The sequence below is a fragment of the Tachysurus fulvidraco genome, chromosome 19 (genome assembly GCF_022655615.1).
Source record: "Tachysurus fulvidraco isolate hzauxx_2018 chromosome 19, HZAU_PFXX_2.0, whole genome shotgun sequence".
Taxonomy (NCBI): domain Eukaryota; kingdom Metazoa; phylum Chordata; class Actinopteri; order Siluriformes; family Bagridae; genus Tachysurus; species Tachysurus fulvidraco.
The window spans coordinates 3,949,856-3,970,821 of record NC_062536.1 but is presented as its reverse complement, the minus strand read 5'-3'; the positions used below and the strand labels follow the sequence as shown (position 1 = coordinate 3,970,821).

Below are 20,966 nucleotides of genomic sequence, written 5' to 3'. Positions count from 1 at the left end.
ACAGGATACAGTAAATGCGCCACTTTTGTGCACTTCAAATCAGCAGCAACAGAAATCAATATGTTTTTACTCCATCCAGTGAGATGCTCCAGATACAACAAGCATAAAACAAACAATTGGGCATCAATTCAGAGGTGCAGCGGTTCTCTCCTGGCATTCACCCAGGAACTCGGCCTATCGAGCTCAGCGATCCTGCACACCGACCTCTTCTGCATCACCTGCATGGCTCACCATGTTATTCATCAGCTTGTGACCGTAGGTGAGTGTACTGTAGAAATGTACCACAGACCACACCACTGACTCTGTAACACTCCCGCTGTGACCAATTTCCTTTCTGAATTAGTTCCAACAATGCTTTCTTTTTTAATGCAAGTCCCGACACTATTCCATCTTCTGTTACTGTCCCTCTGCTTCTTATAAACGCTTCAGTGAATAATCTCTCCTGGATGCCCCAGACACTGGCATGCTGTATATTTCCAACACATTTTGTGCTTGTAGCCGTTTTACTATATAACTTTAGATTTTGTCATCTTTAAAATCCCATTATTCACTCGCACACTGAATCGGATGGCTTTCCTGTTCAGTCTGGATCCTCCATCACCTCGGACTCATTCGGGTTTTAAATCTACAACCAGATTTCTGTAAAATGGTTCAAATTTGGACTGATAATATTTTCTAATAGGGAAGTTTTTTTACAGTCTGATTATCAGCTGAACATAGAGAGAGAACTATAAAGACTAAAAGATGGCAGAGTGCAAAGGGCTTAAAAAAGTGACCTTGGAAAAAGTGTTGTAAAAATCTAAAAGGTTTTCCAGGAATGTGAACAGACTCCAGTACAGAGTTTTATAGCAAGATTACATATTAAAGTTACATTGTCTGTATTGTAATGAAGAAGTAAACAAGTCTTTTGTATTGATTATGATATGGTGCAATGTGAAACCACACACAGGCTCCTACTGTAATCGATTTCAAAATCCGAGCCCTCACACACACACTCACACACACACTCACACACGTCATCTTACTATGCTTGCAAGTACAGTATGACAATTGACAGTTTTTGACATTGACACTGCAGTCATTCTTTTATTCATGCAGGTTTTTGAGGGATTTTAAGGTTTACACCACTTATGTATACATAATATGTAGTATGCATTATAGAAAGTGTATACTAGCTCTCTAAGCCAAAGTTCTAGCCTTTGTGAGAAGATTGAACTCTAAATGTAAACAAATCAATTCAGTTTCTAGAATGTGTTAACAACGGACATTATCTCAGAGCAGCTTTACAGAAATAGACAAATTCAGGATAAAGATTGACAAGTTTAAAATCTTTATTTATCCCTAATGAGCAAGCCTGAGGTAACGGTGGCAGTGATAAACTCCCTGAGGTGATAACCTGCCTGAAACACTCATGCTTACAGTTTTGTTTCAATTGCTATGAAGCATCATTACTGAAGACACTTTTTCGAAACTCTTAATAGTTTATATTACCAACATTGGACAAACAGTTCCTTTTATCTCCAAAACTCGCTCAAACCTCAAAACACGTTATATACAGTAAGCTAATTCAGCCAAAACTCTGGCAACAATTCTCACTGTCACTCCTACTCCACTGTCACTGACCTAAAAATAGACTAAAAGAAATGAATGAGTTTAAATAATTTATTGAATAAATCAGTATTTCATTATACAATAAGAATAACACCTTTTCACCTTATATTCAATTCAATTCAAGTTTATTTGTATAGCGCTTTTTACAATAGACATCGTCTCAAAGCAGCTTTACAGAAGATAAACATAGAGCAGAAGGTAAAGATAAGGAATAATATAAAGAATTATATGTAATGTACTTTCACAAATCATAAATGCTGCCATTTACTTCAGTATCCTTTATTGTTTCTAGATCGTCATAAAAATATATCATAATCGCTCTCTCTCTCTCTCTCTCCCTCACTTCTTTCCTCACTAATCAACCTGTCATCGTACTTCATCCATGTTTCCAAACAAAATCATTCCAAAGCACCTTTAGCGCTTACAAGTAAAATAGGAATGTTATAGGAATTGTTATTTCATTTTATCTGAAAGATTTTCTCTATATTTCAGTGTGTTTACACAAAATTTGCTAACAGTCTGTTTGAATGTGTTGTAAATAGTTTTGAAAGCAGCAGGTTAACATTTGAGAAAGTTTCGTCCGCATAGACGTCAGCAATCGGGTTAAAAAAAAAAAAAAAAAAAAGCTGTAAGGACAATTCAAGTAAGTTGACAGAAATCTTGCAGGTTTAAGGCAAAGAGATTGCTATTAAATTCATGGGGATGGTAACGGTCAATGGATGTAACACAAAATATAGACTTTATTTAGATTAGTGCAAGTCATCTTGTCCTTATAGCATTTCTTTACACTTTCGCACAGTACACAGTTTATCCTTACAATAGGTAAGACAATTCCAGACATTTACTCAGTGTGTATAAATATTTTACAACGCTAACATATCTAAAATAAATACTTCCTAAAGCACCCTGATAGCATCTGTAGAAGACAAGTGAATAGTCTGTTTGAGCTGAGATGATTGGCAGTCACATTTGAATATTTGAGTATAGTTCTCCAGATCTGGTTCCTTAATTGAAAGTAATGGAAAAGACTTTGATTGAAGGCACCATGTAATATAGAGAGAGATAGATTCTTGGCTAAAGGCAGAAGCAATTACAAAGATTGAAAGATGGATTTGTTTCCAACTTTGTATTATGAATAATAACTCAGTGATTAGTGTCATTTTGCCAGAAAGCAACCTTTTCAAATATAACCTAAAGCAAATTAGAAGTTTGAGATTAAAAAGAAGCAGCTATGTTGAAAGTCTGATTTTAGAGGAGTTTTTCCCCCTTAAGGTATCAATCATACTATAGTATGGACAGATTTTAAAAAATAAATAAATAAAATAAGTTTAGTCAGAAACACTGGGATGTTTTGACTGAATGGCATTGATGGCTTTGAATAATAACTGAACTTAAATAAATTTTAACACCATGTTGCTTTATGTTAAAATGCCAAAAATCACTTATTAATAATACAAATACAAGTTGGAAACAAACGAAGTGCCAACTTTCAATCAATATAATTGCTTCTGCCTTTAGCCAAGATCCTCTGTCTCTACATTAGATTGTGCCTTCAATCAACGGGGCTAATACAGCTGGGAATTGTTAGCTATACTATGAATATATACATAAATGCAAACCGAACACGGACGTCTGTTCAATATTCACCGCGTAATGAAGCACTGTATTTTATTCTAGTAATGCAATTATTCTTAACAAATACTAAGATGTATGATCTGTTGATTTGATCAATTCAGCTGGAGATACAAAATTAAATAACATTCTTTAAATAAATGTACTGCAATCATTGAATCGATGAACTGTATTGAGCTCGACTCTCAATTACAAAAAGTGGATGGAGGATTTTAATAATATCACAGCGTACAATCGAACGCCAAGGATCAATCCGTGTGCCTAAATTTTTCCACAGGCCTCTTTTATTGTGTGAAAAAGACTTATTCGGGTTCTAAGGGGTGTGATAATGTACTTCCCATGTTCAAGAGAAGAATTCCTCAGTTAGATTCAGTAAAGGAGAAAACAATTCAATTCAATTTATTGTGTGTCACTTTTAACAATGGACATTGTCTCAAAGCAGCTTTACAAAACGTATAACATACTTATTATACATATATATACACAAAAATATAGTACGATATTTTATATCGTACTATAAGTTTAATATTATACAAAAGTTCAAGATTGAATGTGTTTGTATTTATCCCCAAGGATCAAGCCTGAGGTGACTGTAGTGAGGAAAAACTCCCTTAGATGGAAGAGGAACCTTGAGAGGAACCAGACTCAAAAGGGAACCTCATCCTCATTGGGTGACACTGGAGGGTGTGATTATAAACTGTTATAAACATCCGAGAGTATTATTATGAATAATGTCCTTTCTACAGTCAGATACAATCTGACAATTGTGTACTGATCAGGAGGTTGTTGTCCTCAAAGACATGCAGGACTGAGGAACACAGTGGACTGAAATGTGGGTGATGCTGAAACCACTCTTGCACCAAAGCAGAATGGTGGAATTGGACATTGTCTTAAACAACTACTGGAGGATTCAAGAAAAGTGGATCGTACAGAAGAAGTTACAAATTTTAGATGTCTTTCTGTGTTGTATAGCCAAAAGACAGCATCGTGTGCCATATCACCAATGACTGAAATCACAGCACACTTTAGTGCCTCCTCAGTGTGCAGGGACCTGGACCGAGGCTCGATGGACACTCACATTTCTCCTTTTTTTGTCAAGATTGAACACAAGACTAATGAACTAGTAAAGTAGTACAACAGTGTAGTTACTTACCGGTTTTCCCACGAAATGTGCGGATAATTGAAGCCAATGTGGATCTTTTTCTATTAGGCTAAACTCTGTCCAGCTTCTCTCCCATGAAGGAGAGTCCATGATTTATAACATGATCAATAAGGGTGGCTCTGATTTCATTTGAAACTCATCTCTACTCCTCCCTCTTCCTATACAATCAATTCCTCTCTCGTCCTCTCTTTCTACCTCCTCAGCTGTTTCTCTTCCTCTCATTAACTTTTTCTTCATTAAAATCTAAAATGATCACCCATTACTGTGTGACAACAGTCTTGTTAATGTCATTTAAACGTATTATCACAATGCTTTAGAGACTTTATTTAACTTTATTCCAACACACACACACACACACACACACACACACACACACACACACACACACACAATTCCATAAGAACACAAAAAAAAAATCACTAAATCGAATGGAAATATGCGATAAATGACAGTTGAATTCATTTTCCCCCGTTGTGTGCAAAAAAAAAAAACCCCTTGTCTATAACACACACAGGTGTATGGACAGGCAATGTGCACTCCTCCACATCATACATATGCATTGTTCATATAAAAAAGTGGAAAGGTGTAGAGAAATGGCAAGTGCAGCTCACTGTGAGATTCCACCTCCAGTTGAAGAGACAGTGCTGCTGCAAAACTATGAGCTCATTGTAGGATCTTGGTGTAAGGAATATATTAAGGCATTTTCCTCACGGATCTGGCAACCGTTGTCATAACACATCAATGTAATAAATAAATCCAGCACGTTATGGAAGACGTTTATGACACTGTCAGTTTTCCAAATGTCATAGTGACTGCAGTCAGTGGAAAGAAAACCACACTAGATAGTTTACTGAGTGCAGCTGTCTGTTTCCTGAAGGAGGAAAACTGAAGGGAAAAAGGTGCAGAATGTGAAACAAACAAAAAAAGGCAAACAAAATAAAAAATATAAAAATAAATAGAGCGAGAAAAGAGGGAATGAAAAGCAAGACGATAAAGAGGAAAAAACTCAAAAAACTTTGAAATGGACATTAATTAGAGTCCAATAGGAAGTCATGTGACCGGGTCATGTGATCTGCTGGGGTTTGATGGAAAATAAAGTTCACGTTTACCATTTTACTGGACAAATAAGCCGTCCGAGTGGATATCAAATTCAATTATTTAACCATCACGTCCACACGAATACATGATCACCAGATATGAATTAACATGCTGCTGACTAATGACATCCGATCTGTCTAATGTGTTCTTACAAATGTTTTTAACTGTAGCAATAACCAGGAGATTTACAGGAAGTGCAGCATACATAGATTGTGTTTACAGACCTTCACAAGCATGTGCTGCCATACAGGATGTTTTATAATCTATATTCTTCCCTGATAACTTTTGAACCTACAGTATATACAATTACAGCTTCACAACAACAGAAAAACAAAGAGCGGTATGGTGTATCGTGCTGATGTGTATGTTTTGGGAATTATAAATGTATTAATTAATATCACTGTCTAGTTAACGTCCATGCTTTTGTTTTGTTTTTTGCACACATAACAATGGAGGAGACTGCAACTCCTCAATCTTAATTGGAGACTGATTATTCTTAACACCACAATTAATTTTGTGGTAAAATTATTTAGCAGGAGAAGCAGTTTGGTGGACCTAGGATTCAAGCTTACAACCTTCTGTCAGTAATCCAAGGCCTTAACCACTGAGCTACCGCATCCTTATAATCCGTAACTTAGCAATGATACTAATTAAAACGAATTGAAATCTTCACCCTATATACATTACCTTATTTTTTTTTGCATAGCATCATGAGGGTACAGGTCGAGAGCTTCAGTTAACAGTCACAGCAAATATCAGACAACAGACACGTTCTCTAGTTCACACATCATTGTATTGAGTATCCAGTCAGCAGCAGTTCTGTAGCGCGACAGATTTCACGTTGAGCTACAACAGAAGAAGTTCATGTCTTTCATCCAAGAAATGTGAGTGTTAGTGGGGACAGACTCCAAACAAGTACTGTGGATAATCCCTCATCCCTCTCATGGACTGTTCTCATACCCTCCTGCCATCTGGCAGAAGGTACAGGAGCATTTGAGAACACGCACCCCTGAACACCTAACACACCTCTAATCATCTAACACTCACTTCTGAACACCTAACACTTACCAATGAACACCTAACACATAACACTGAGCACCCAACACTCACCTCTGAACACCTGACACACCTCTGTCTTGTACTCATCTCACACTTCATGCAGTCTTACATACTGTACTGGGTTGAATCACAGTCCTGGAGAAACATATTTTCATTCTGATGTGTACAGCCCTATATGACAATGAAAATCCACTTGAAACAAACTTCCAAAAAGTTCCCTGCTTGTAAAGTGTGACTATTTGAGTTAATGTAACCATATGTTAGCTCCAACCGCTCTGGCTATTCTCGTCTGACCAAACCCATCAGTGAGGCCGTTCCATCCACAGAACATCAGCTCGATGGATGTTTTCTTATAGCATTCTGTGTAAACTCTACAGACTAATGTGCACAAAAATGTTTTTTTCTCTTAGGTCCTATTTTTTTTTATTACAGCAGATGTTGAAACCTATAATTGTTAAGTACAAGATAATAAAGGGCTAGTTTTCAATTTTAATTAGTGTACAATCCTCCCAATAGCTCAAAGTAAATGGCTTAATTATCCTGCTGTTTATACACACACTAATTACTGAGCTATTCAGACTTTTCACATGTTGCTGTCAATGCAGCACTGTAAGAGGAAACACCGGGTCAAACTGTTTTCAGTTCAAATGTACTCTTTTTCCTATTAGAAATGTACTGACAACTATAGGTGGGAATCATAATGGTGGTTTTACATCATTTTAGTCTTTTATTTAATTGAAAGCTCTGATTTAATAATAAGGTTTTTTTTTAAATAATAACATTTCACACAAGCAACATAAATAGGCATCTAGTGATAACTATAGAGTCAGTCAACAGACTGTCCTTTAATATCCAAGATGTTTGGACAATAAGGGAAAGAAAATTGTCCTAATTGAAATAATTATCCCAAGGGTGTGAATTAATGGATAGTTTGAGATGAAATTGGTGAGTTTTATTTCCAAAAGCTCTAAATTAATCCCACTTTTCATCTTTTTAATCTCACACTTAATTTTTCTAAACAAAGTTGTATATACTGAATGTGAGAAAAGCCACAAAGGTAAAGGTGAAATTAGCCTGTCTTCATTCAACATGCCTGCTGAGTCGATTCATTTGATGAACTCTGTTTTATTGTGATAATCTTAATATTCAGCGTGGACTGGCCTGTTAACCTTGAACCCACTGAAGACAGTCATGTGCTGTACTGCAATTATACAGCAAATCATTTGACAGATGATGCTGTATGACAGAAAAGATCTGCCTCATTGAGGGGGAAATGACCGGTTTCCTGATGACATTTGGAAAACTAATTGTTCCCTTAATCTCTGTTGTCAAGCTTTTTTTTTTTCAGCTGTTTTTTTCCTGATATTGCATGCTTTGATGATTTTGGTTGAAGCATTTGTTGATACTCCTATTTTTTGTTAGTTATTTATAATGACATTGCATGCAGTGTTTTAGCCAACCACTGAGACAGAACGTTGGCATGCACTGTGAAACTCTTGGATATTCTCAGAGAAAAGCTTCATTTGATCAGAGGTAAGGCTTTCTTTGAAATTCTGAATTTCCTCTGGCATAAAATAACCACTAACTATAAGGATATATGATAAGGAAGGAAAACTCCAGAGAGATTTTTGGCTTCTTTGATGGTTTTGTCAGCATTTTCTCATATTCCATACTACTGTCACATTTACTTTAGGCAAAAAGACCAACATAAGCCATAAGCGTAATGATGAACACTATAGTGCAGTAAAGTGTAGTGTAGTGTGGTGTAGTGTAGTGTAGTGTAGTGTAGTGTGGTGTAGTGTAGTGTAGTGTAGTGTAGAGTAGAGTAGAGTAGTGTAGTGTAGTGTAGAGTAGTGTAGTGTAGTGTAGTGTAGTGTAGTGTAGTGTAGTGTAGTGTAGTGTGGTGTAGTGTAGAGTAGAGTAGTGTAGTGTGGTGTAGTGTAGTGTAGTGTAGAGTAGTGTAGTGCAGTGTAGTGTAGAGTAGTGTAGTGTAGAGTAGTGTAGAGTAGTGTAGTGTAGAGTAGAGTAGTGTAGTGTAGTGTAGTGTAGAGTAGTGTAGTGTAGTGTAGTGTAGTGTAGAGTAGTGTAGTGTAGTGTAGTGTAGAGTAGTGTAGTGTAGAGTAGTGTAGTGTAGTGTAGTGTAGAGTAGTGTAGTGTAGTGTAGAGTAGTGTAGTGTAGTGTAGTGTAGAGTAGTGTAGTGTAGTGTAGTGTAGAGTAGTGTAGAGTAGTGTAGTGTAGTGTAGTGTAGAGTAGTGTAGTGTAGTGTAGAGTAGTGTAGTGTAGTGTAGTGTAGTGTAGTGTAGAGTAGTGTAGTGTAGTGTAGTGTAGTGTAGAGTAGTGTAGTGTAGTGTGGTGTAGTGTAGTGTAGTGTAGTGTAGTGTAGTGTAGTGTAGAGTAGTGTAGTGTAGTGTGGTGTAGTGTAGTGTAGTGTAGTGTAGTGTAGTGTAGTGTAGAGTAGTGTAGTGTAGTGTAGTGTAGAGTAGAGTAGTGTAGTGTAGTGTAGAGTAGAGTAGTGTAGTGTGGTGTAGTGTAGTGTAGAGTAGTGTAGAGTAGTGTAGTGTAGTGTAGTGTGGTGTAGTGTAGTGTAGTGTAGTGTAGTGTAGTGTAGTGTAGTGTAGAGTAGTGTAGTGTAGTGTAGTGTAGAGTAGAGTAGTGTAGTGTGGTGTAGTGTAGTGTAGTGTAGAGTAGAGTAGTGTAGTGTAGTGTAGAGTAGAGTAGTGTAGTGTGGTGTAGTGTAGTGTAGTGTAGAGTAGTGTAGTGCAGTGTAGTGTAGAGTAGTGTAGTGTAGAGTAGTGTAGAGTAGTGTAGTGTAGAGTAGAGTAGTGTAGTGTAGTGTAGTGTAGAGTAGTGTAGTGTAGTGTAGTGTAGAGTAGTGTAGTGTAGTGTAGTGTAGAGTAGTGTAGTGTAGAGTAGTGTAGTGTAGTGTAGTGTAGAGTAGTGTAGTGTAGTGTAGAGTAGTGTAGTGTAGTGTAGTGTAGAGTAGTGTAGTGTAGTGTAGTGTAGAGTAGTGTAGTGTGGTGTAGTGTAGTGTAGTGTAGTGTAGTGTAGTGTAGTGTAGAGTAGTGTAGTGTAGTGTAGAGTAGAGTAGTGTAGTGTAGTGTAGTGTAGTGTAGAGTAGAGTAGTGTAGTGTGGTGTAGTGTAGTGTAGAGTAGTGTAGAGTAGTGTAGTGTAGTGTGGTGTAGTGTAGAGTAGTGTAGTGTAGAGTGGTGTAGTGTAGAGTAGTGTAGAGTAGTGTAGTGTAGTGTGGTGTAGTGTAGTGTAGTGTAGTGTAGTGTAGTGTAGTGTAGTGTAGTGTAGAGTAGTGTAGTGTAGTGTAGAGTAGTGTAGTGTGGTGTAGTGTAGTGTAGTGTAGAGTAGAGTAGTGTAGTGTAGTGTAGAGTAGAGTAGTGTAGTGTAGTGTGGTGTAGTGTAGTGTAGTGTAGAGTAGTGTAGTGCAGTGTAGTGTAGAGTAGTGTAGTGTAGAGTAGTGTAGAGTAGTGTAGTGTAGAGTAGAGTAGTGTAGTGTAGTGTAGTGTAGAGTAGTGTAGTGTAGTGTAGTGTAGAGTAGTGTAGTGTAGTGTAGTGTAGAGTAGTGTAGTGTAGAGTAGTGTAGTGTAGTATAGTGTAGAGTAGTGTAGTGTAGTGTAGAGTAGTGTAGTGTAGTGTAGTGTAGAGTAGTGTAGTGTAGTGTAGTGTAGAGTAGTGTAGAGTAGTGTAGTGTAGTGTAGAGTAGTGTAGTGTAGAGTAGTGTAGTGTAGTGTAGTGTAGTGTAGAGTAGTGTAGTGTAGTGTAGAGTAGTGTAGTATAGTGTAGTATAGAGTAGTGTAGTATAGAGTAGTGTAGTGTAGTATATTACAGTATAGTGTAGTGTAGTGTAAAGTAGTATAGTGTAGAGTAGTGTAGTGTAGTGTAAAGTAGTATAGTGTAGAGTAGTGTAGTGTAGTGTAGAGTAGTGTAGTGTAGTGTAGAGTAGTGTAGTGTAGTGTACAGTAGTGTAGTGTAGTGTAGTGTAGTGTAGTGTAGAGTAGTGTAGTGTAGTGTAGAGTAGTGTAGTGTAGTGTAGTGTAGTGTAGAGTAGAGTAGTGTAGTGTAGTGTAGAGTAGAGTAGTGTAGTGTGGTGTAGTGTAGTGTAGAGTAGTGTAGTGTAGTGTGGTGTAGTGTAGAGTAGTGTAGTGTAGAGTGGTGTAGTGTAGAGTAGTGTAGAGTAGTGTAGTGTAGTGTGGTGTAGTGTAGTGTAGTGTAGTGTAGTGTAGTGTAGTGTAGTGTAGAGTAGTGTAGTGTAGTGTAGTGTAGAGTAGAGTAGTGTAGTGTGGTGTAGTGTAGTGTAGTGTAGTGTAGAGTAGAGTAGTGTGGTGTAGTGTAGAGTAGTGTAGTGTAGAGTGGTGTAGTGTAGAGTAGTGTAGAGTAGTGTAGTGTAGTGTAGTGTAGTGTAGTGTAGTGTAGTGTAGTGTAGTGTAGAGTAGAGTAGTGTAGAGTAGTGTGGTGTAGTGTAGTGTAGTGTAGTGTAGTGTAGTGTAGAGTAGTGTAGAGTAGTGTAGTGTAGAGTAGTGTAGTGTAGTGTAGTGTGGTGTAGTGTAGTGTAGTGTAGTGTAGTGTAGTGTAGTGTAGAGTAGTGTAGTGTAGAGTAGTGTAGTGTAGTGTAGTGTAGTGTAGTGTAGTGTAGTGTAGTGTAGAGTAGTGTAGTGTAGTGTAGTGTAGTGTAGTGTAGAGTAGTGTAGTGTAGAGTAGAGTAGTGTAGTGTAGTGTAGAGTAGTGTAGTGTAGAGTAGTGTAGAGTAGTGTAGTGTAGTGTAGAGTAGTGTAGTGTAGAGTAGTGTAGTGTAGTGTAGAGTAGTGTAGTGTAGTGTAGAGTAGTGTAGTGTAGAGTAGTGTAGTGTAGAGTAGTGTAGAGTAGTGTAGTGTAGGAGCGCTAGAGACAGAGTAGAAAAGTCTAAATGTACACATAATCTTGTCTGAATGATGTTACTGTATTAAATCAAATGTTGGAAATCTGATATTATATTTATTCATGCTGCTTTTCATGAAACTCATGGAGAAAATCTTGTGTGTAATTGAGAGAAAGAAAATACAGAAAGCATGAATAAGAATAAACTTTAAAACTCTGTAATGAACTCAGACATTGACCTGTTAATTCCTCCTGGTCACACAATTCCACTATAAACTGTAGAAATGACATTATTTACATGTACTTGCATAATCTCATTTAGTTTCTATTCCTCTCTATGTTGTCTATTGTGTAAAGCACTGTACAAACAAATCAAATAAAAAATTGGATTGAATACATTTTCACAGGCACTAATGATGGACCTTATAGGAGAAGATGGTTGTTTTTTGGCATCAAGAAGATGTTTCATGTAGCGTACAGGACGACACACGGTAGAGAAATAACTCCTGATTAATTACAAGATTTTCCCAACATCATTAAGTGACTCAGCATCGGAATTCTTGCAAGTACCTCAGATAAACACCTTAAATGCCTTTTTATCTGAAACCTCTTGCTTATTGACAATGCTCACAATAGGTGATTGAAATTCGTGTCTGGTTTTTATTCCAGATTATTCCCTTAATGCTTCTCTCAGCCTGTGTGACGAGAACCGAAGTGGCTTCTTTTGTTAACTAGAAGATGACAGATATAGTAATTACTTCTGCAAAAGAATTCCATGACTTTTTAACTGCATATTGTACATTTGTTTTGTCAGTGTGCTTTATATTTCTTTACAAAAGGCTGTGAGAGGCTGAATATATAGTGAATGTTATCCAATGTTGATTAAACTGCTTGGAGTTTAACCCCTGAATTGCATTGCACTGCTTGCGTGCAGCTCGGTTGCCCAGGGTGATTTAAATGCAGAACAGGAACTGGGTGTGAGCAGCAGCACAACGCAAGAATTTTTTTTTATTTTACAGCTCTGTGGATGATAAAGCGAGGAACAATAATGTTGTTTATATGCAATTAGGTACATGTGAGGAGACTGAGAGGCAAATTTTATGGAATATTTTATGGAACTGGTATGAAAACGATCATATTTCATTTGCTCCCCCAGCCGTCAACTCCTGCTACTCTCGGTACTGTCTCTCACCCACATACAGTACAGTATGTATGTGTTGAGAAGCCAGCAGCATGGAGCAATCACAACATTCATACTGCCATACATGACAGTTAGTGAGTGACTGTGTCTGAGTGACGCTGTGGCTTTTTTGTGTCATTAAGTTAAACAGAGAGGCTGGTGAGGGAATGACACATTATAGCTGCTATAACCTAAGTGAGAACGTCAATGGTAAGAAACTTTCTTGATGTCACAAATCTCTGACACTGGAGACAACCTCCGAAAATTTGATTCTCTACTTCCTCGTGATTAAGCTGCTGTATGGACGATAATGTTTCAGAAGGATTTCTCATTAGTAATAAACTCTAATTCATAATACAGTGTAAATGTACATATTCATTGCTGCTTAAAATGCAAGCACCCCCAATGTAAAGCACCTTCCTGCATCCCAAAGTGCATCGGTGTGTTCTACATTTCCACTACATAATAAAATATATACTTGAACAGTCTCATCATCATTCTGTATGGTGCAGATCATTTGTACGGGTCAAATGGCCAATTCTCAGCAGTAGTTTGTTTCATAAGAGTTTTGCACTAAGCAGTTGAACAAACTTAGATGATTTGTATGCTTCTTACATCAGCATCAGCAGCTTTCCTCCCTCGCATTTTCACAATGTCCTTGGCGACCTGAGAATTGGAAAGAATCACAGGTCGTTCTGTTCCCACCTGAATGCCTCCATTCTCTATTCAGTGTGAGAAGCAGCTGACAGCTAAACATCTCACCTTCCCTCCCAGCACCGCTGCCTAACACAGGAATGACAACAAGGTGCAATGAACACTGAGCAACTTTGGAATCCCTTATTACTTTTCAAATCCCTCCGCTTATCTTGCACACGGTAAAGGGGAGACTGGGGTCTAGAGGACGCTTGGCAACAAGCCTCCAGAAACCTGATCAGGGTGCCAACCCATCACATGGCACAATTACACACACATACTCGCACACCTACTCACTATAGACAATTAGTCGATGTCAGTCAGATTATAGACGAATAAAACATCTTTATATTAAGGAGGAAACCACAAACAACAAAAATAAGAAACATGCAACCTCACATGCATAGAGCAGAGATGAGATTTAAATCCTCAACCATGAATTTTGCCTTGGCAGATCTAACTAAGAAATTACAGAAAGCAGAATTACACATTTAACTCCACTGGAATCCATTTTGTCACTGTTACACTTTTTCTTCATTAAGATCTTTGATGTCCTTGTCATTTTTTTCTTTTCTCCATGATCACACAATTGTACCTATTATACACAAAAAGTGTGCTTTTGTTTAAGAAAGATTTTATGGATGTTTCCTGCTCACACACAGTGTGAGCCTCTTTTTCGTCTTGGTCATACTGACGACATTTAAACCTGCATTGCTCCACCTACTAGCAACCAATTGGACTATGAAGTTGACCAATTACCACACAAGCCTTTAGGTAAGATTCCTTAGCAACCACTCAGCTACAACCTAGCAACCGTCCTGGGATCACATAGAAATCTCTTAAAAACAACCTTTCATAGCAGTTACCTAGCAACACCACAGCACAGCACCCACATAGCAGCACCATAGCAACCAACGGGGATCACACAGAAACTATGTTGGATAACACAGCACCTGCCTAGAAACACCCAAGCAACCACCAGGGATATCACAGCACCCGCCTAGCAACACCCTAACAACCAACTGGGATAGTATAACAACCACCTAGCAACACCCTAGCAACCAACTGGGATAGTATAACAACCACCTGGAATATCACAGTACACACTCAGCATAACCCTAGCAACCACCTGGAATACATAGCACCCAGGTAGCAGCACTCTGGCATCCACCTGGAATATCATAGTAACTACCTAGAAACTTCTTAGCAACCTCCTGGGACAGCACAGAAATCACGCACCATCGTTACATGCTTTATCATTTTTACAATGACAACACACAACTTATTTAACACTGTTAAACACACAACTTATTTAACACTGTAAACAACCTCTCTCAATGCACCATCAAAGTTCAGACCTTCCAGAGGATGTTTCTTCTTCATTCTATGTATTCATTTGTCATATTTACAGCACAATGTGTGAGTGTTGAAGGCATGTGTCATTTCAAACCACAAGTCTTGACTGGAAAGTGTTTGCTTTCGGACATTATAAAGGATTGTGTTTAAAGGCATCTTAACGTCCACTCAGCCCTCACAGAACATATACATGTGAATATACACACAGAACATTTTAACGAGCAACAGATGGCACATCCACGCTCATAAACACGGCTGTGGGAACTCAGGCCACAGCGTCCTCATATATAATTAGACTCTCCCTTGGGAGAACACCGTGTGTGTATCATAACAGTGTGCAGCATGTGGAGAATATTAAGAGATAATGTCAGCAACCTAGAATAAAGCAAAGCCCTCGTTTGCATGCACGGTCACCGTTTTGCAGAGGAATGTTACACACAAAAAAAGGGTGATCTCTATCTCTTGCTTTTCAGAGAACATTGCATTCCTAACAGGATAATAAATATAGATCCCTGAGTGAGACACGTCACTCTGACAACATCGGCTACACGTTACAGCTGCAGAAACACAATCTTTTAAACCAGGGCTACGATTTATTTTCTGAAATGTCGGTTGTCAGAATTGTAAGTGAGTTCAAACACCTTTTGGTTTTGACCACATGCTGTCAAATCTAACACTTCCCAAGCCAAAACATTAGACAGTTGTGGTTACAGGCAGTCAAGAAGGATAATGGGTCTATAAAGCACCTATTTCAGCTTAGCTATCTCAGAAGTTATTTATTATCAGGTTCAGGTTGTTTTGCTAACTATGAAATTAACAGGTTTAGCTTTCTTGTTAGTTAACATGCCTGATTTATATTGTTTTAACAAGCATAGCCTACCTAAAATCTCCATTAAGGAACTAGCTAGCTAATTCTAAAAAAGCTCGGTCTCTTTTACTCAGGATTTGATTATAATGGACATTTTATAGCACATGGTTTAAATTTGTTCAGCTTAACAAATGAGTGCAGCAGCTCAGCTTTCAGTTAAGCTAAGTTAAGTTAAGCTAAAGCTGTAATCATCACACGACTAGTATGTCTCCAGTTTCTCTCTACTGTCAACACTTAGAGATTTTATGTGTACAATATTTGTGTTGATATGTCCAGTGACTGCTCTTAGCATCATTTAACTACTGACAGAAAAACCAAGCCGAAAGAATGTTCTAGAATAACACCTCTGAAAGTGTTAGTTAATGTTAGCTAAAAGCACACTCTGTCTTTTAGTGCTAATCCATAATAATATGTGGATAACATTTTAGCTGTGGCTAGAATGCTAATCTGGTTCCTAAATAAAATTCCTGTCAGATCAAAATTTCAGTCAGATAATCACTTACTCTCATCTCTTTTAGTGTACAAACACCGTAGGGGTTTATTGATCGTATGACAATTCCCTGGATGTTCTCTAATATCGCATTTGTAGCAGTATCTCCACTAAAACTTTTGATATCTTGACATCAAACCAGCTCACTAACACGCAGCAGATTCATGAGGGTCAGTCGCCCTCCAGAAGCATCGCTCTAGCGTCAAAGCCTAGTCTGACTGTAACTGGAGACTGAAGGTCAGTGTACTAAGCCACATAGAGCCTCTGAACGGGACAAGTGTGCATAAGCCAACCTGAACTCTAGGGATTTAATGATTTATTTAGAAACCTTCAGCTCCTTGGGTGGTAGCCACAGTTCTGTGCTTATCAATGTGGCCTGCAAGCTTCATTGATTGCTACAATAATGAGAAGGGAAATAAAAGCACGTGAAATTGAAAGGCAGTTAAACGTTTCCATTCTGTGCAGCCTTGATTAGAATTAGGACCTTACAAGGAACTACAGGGAACCTAATCCAGTAGCAGATATGGTCTAAACTTCAGCTCTGTCCTTAATTCTTAATTAAAAGTCTACACTGAATAAGAAGTGGAAATATCTCGAATATCATCATACCTATTTAAATTATTAAGAAAATACTTATCTACTGTTGTGGAAGTTTTGAGGTTCGAGAGAATTAAAGCATAAAAGTATCACACCAATAGGCACGGGCAAGAGAATAAAGGTTTCAGGGTTTATTGCGTTCAGCTTTGCAGAAGGACCCAACACTCTACGTGTAAAATCAGAGGAAGGGCCTCCATTATTGATAACATCAGGATTTTGTAGATAGGAATAAAATGAAACAGGACACGTAAAACCAAAACATCATCCACCATTGGCTTAGAAGCATCGCCTGCTCATCTTCTGACCAAACTAATCCCACGGGAACAAAAAAGGTCTCATGGGAAAGGTCTGATTAAAGGCAGTTTTAGGAAGAAACAACTGAAATCTCGTCACAATAACTACCAGCCATGGGAAATACAGAAGCCTAGAAGGACAGATTCATGTGTTCTTCTCTAAAGTAAAAATTTCCACTACACTACTTTCTGTTTCTAGACATTTTTACTACTTTCAAGCTTTAAATGTTAATATTCTATTTGTCCCGTTAATTAGATATTTGTTTTTGTTTTTTTTGTAATCAGTTTGACTTAACATATTTTGTTGTCCAGAAATTTTTCCACTTCTCTTCATCTCCCACTTTTACTGACATCTCACCCACCTCTCAGTAACACTGCTTCTCAGTGCACAAGAAAAGATATAGTGTTTCTCACAAGAGCTACAGTGAAGGCTGTCAGAGCTTCCTGGAGTATAATTGAGGTATTGCATTATCATCAGCTTTAGCTCATATGCGTTAAAGTAAACAGTACTCTTTAATGTTAGCTTTATGCCGTTTCTTCACCACTCGCTCCACTCCCAGTGCTTTGTTCTTTCACAGATGAATTTCAATTCATCCGCACGGGCTCAAGATGTGCAACAGTCTCTCACAGAGCTTTTTATCTCCCTGACTTTCGCTCACTTCATAAAGCTCTTCTTCTTCTTTCCATCTTATTTAAACTTCCAGTTCAGCTCTTTCCTTCTTCACCTTCTGCTTATTCTACACCCCACCAATGTATCTACATTAATCATCATCAGCAGCATCATCTTAACCTCTGTATCTCACCCTCACATTGTGTCCTTTTCTGTGCATGGTTTCACCAAGCGTCGGTGCATGCCACTGCTAACCAAATCACTGTGTTTCCTCCGAGGCCTATTGAAAATCATCTCTCTATCCCTTCTTCTCTTTCCCTGCCTCCATTAGCTCATCCATTTTAGGGGATTTTATTGCTCACCTCTCTGCTCTTCTTTTTTTAGCTTTGAGCCTTGCAGCTAAACAAACTCTCTCTCTCACACACACACAGAAAAAAAAACCCTTCACATAAAACTCATCTGCCGCACCTCGATATATTGAATATCATGTTCTGCACCAACATATATTAGCCAATCTATCCTCTACCACTATACTATATTAACAAGATCGATATATATTAAATCATTTTAGCTGAAAAAATAAGGCACGGACTCGAAGGGTCCACAAAAAATATATACCATGCAGCTCATTAATGAGGCTCACTATGTCTCTTACTGGAAATTCCGTCATATTTTCTGAAGCCTCTCAACATAAAAAAAAGACAGACGAACAATTTTAACATGTAACTTATTATTAAAACGTTAAGCCTTTATTCTCATAAATACTGTTAATTGTTTTTTATTCATTTTGTCATGCATTTATTAATTATTATTAATTTATCGTTCTGTGATTCCAAATCTAAAAGCCGCTCCTACTATATATGTGCGGTTAGTTAGTTTACCTGTGCTTTCAGAAACAGCAGCTGGATTAACCTCATCAGGGCCACCGTACTGTCTTCGAAGACAAAGATGCGGACATCACAACCTCCTTCTTAAGTGTCGGACACTTGTGCGTAAGTTGTCAGTCACATGAGTCACTGAGCAAAGTAAAAGAGCATGTGATCATACACGAAGCATTACTGCGTTTTTACTACCTCTAGAACATGTTCTTATGCAGAGATTTTTCAAAGAAGATAAAAAATAATAATGCATGGCATCTTAGGACTTCCGTATCTCAGACAACTATATATTTGTGTACAGATATAGGTAGCTTGTAAGTGGTTTTGTAACTCTGAAATTATTCTTTCCATTAGATATATTTAAATGTATTTGATGCTGAAGATGGACAGGATTAGGAACGAGCACATCATAGGGACAGCTCAAGTTGGCTGTTTTGGGGACAAGGACAGAGAGACTAGATTGAGGTGGTTTGGACATGTACAGAGGAGGGAGATGGTTATATTGGTAGAAGAATGTTAGAGATGGAGCTTCAGGTAAGAGGTCTAGAGGAAGGACAGAGAGGAGATACATGGATGTATTGAAAGAGGACATGAAGCTAATTGGGGTGAGAGAAGAGGATGCTGAAGATAGAGTTAGGTAGAAACTGATGAGTCGCCGTGGCGAACAGGAAAAGCCGAAAGAAAAATAAGTAGAACTTTAATTGATGCTCTATATAGTGTTTGTTTGCTTCTGACAACCTTTTAAAAAAAGCACCATGAAAAAAAAATGAATAAATAATGATGAGGACATTAGAATGTTACTGGAAATCATCAGCGTCTCTGTGTGAATCGAGCCAGAAACTCCTCTACAGCATATACTGATTCACCCCAAGAGATCTGAATAAGACACATCCTAACTATTTACATTTACTCTAACAGGCTCCTTCATGAAGAATAAATCACCATGGAAGAGCAGAAAAGCACTAAATTCAATTCATATTTATTGTGTATAGCACATTTAACAATGGACATTGTCTCAAAGCAGCTTTACAGAACATAAGAAACATAATACAAAAAGTTTTATATTATACAAAGATTAGCATAATACAAAAAAAAATTAATAATAATGAGAGCTATTGACAAAATAACACATAAAATTAAATGCAAGATAAATATCTTCCTCCGAGAGAAAATTAAAAGTTCAAATCCTTCTAAAGGAAATGATTATTAAATAACAGTTTATATACAGTAAAATAAATTGTGTGTGATATCCGACAATGAAATCGCATTGAATTTCAAAGTGTAGTCATAATTTTAACTACAATTCACAAACATTTCACCCTATAATTACATCTAGACACTATATCTAACCCTGTACTGAGATTGATCTTAAACAAGGAGAGGAAATATGGTGAAATAGCAGAACTGGGTGTGATCAGGGGTTTAATACGGTACAACATTGTTAATAAATAAACAGATAGATATAACAGAGTATCTGTGTTGTTCTCTGCAGAAGTAGATGGCTGAACTGTACAGACTCCGGTCTCGTCAGTCCTGTGGGAAGTTGCGTGAGAGCCACAGAGCTAAGAGAGGTCTGGGTTTGTCTGGCTCACCCAGACTCAGGGTCACGGTGCTGAGTGTCTGCTGAGAAAGTGTAGGCTGCCTTCTGCTTTTATACACCTGCTTTACAAAACACGCTGATCCTTTTCCAGTTCAAGTGCAACGTATAATAGCTCGCTCGAGCCGAGCGCTACGGGGTTTTTTTTTGCCTTCTGACGACCGTCTTTCGTGTAGACGTTGTCTCCTTTTTATGTATTATTCACAGTTCATACAAATTCATGTCACATTCTGAAAAACTACACAATGCAGTCTAATTGCTCCTGTGGGCTTCTTTTTTTTCTTCCTAGCCTGATCACTGGCATACAGCTCCTGAGGGAGTAGCATTGAAATCAGAAGGAAAGCTGTATGAAAACCCCAAACACACACACAAACACACACACACACACACACACACACTGCTTATCACCCAACCAATGATGAGAGGCATAAACATATTTGTACTGACGGGAAACTTTCTGGAGTCATAGCAGGAGTTTGAGAGACTTCGATTCTCTATACACACAAAGACATCAGAAGGAAAGCTGTATGAAAACCCCAAACACACAAAAACACAAACACACACACACACACACACACACACACACACACACACACACACACACACACACTTTACAGACAGTTAGGCCTTGAATGGGATGGTGGGATAGAAAGTGTTGACTAGTATACTGTACATTTTTTTAATAAGATTATTTAAGGAGAAGTTTATTAAATCTACATCTAGTCATTTTTACTCATTTCCTTGATGTACAGTAATAGTCTGTTCTACTGGCGTATTTATAATTTTTTATTTTTGTTCATTTATTTTTTGATGCGCTTATTTAGAGAAGGAAGTCAAATTATTTAATAATAAATTGAGCTGAAAATGAATTAAAAAAGAAAATAGAAATAGGTTGAATCTAATATAAGGTTTATTACTAGAAATACCAGATCATTCTATTTATTTGAAGTATTATAAGATGGCAATTAATGTCACGA

At 37.7% G+C, this 20,966-nt stretch overlaps 1 protein-coding gene across 3 annotated transcripts in view; it reads right to left on the bottom strand.

The window, feature by feature from the left end:
* The window catches only part of grm8a (glutamate receptor, metabotropic 8a), a 209,382-nt gene that overhangs the window by 122,944 nt on the left and 65,472 nt on the right, over positions 1-20,966 (bottom strand). The window contains exon 1 of one of the 3 annotated variants that reach the window (XM_047803831.1): positions 18,396-18,525. The exons of the other annotated variants lie outside the window; for them this stretch is intronic. Coding sequence (XP_047659787.1) covers positions 18,396-18,431 — 36 coding nt within the window. The 5' untranslated portion in view covers positions 18,432-18,525. Of the gene's footprint in view, positions 1-18,395; positions 18,526-20,966 lie in introns of those variants that run through there. 3 annotated transcript variants of the gene reach the window in all.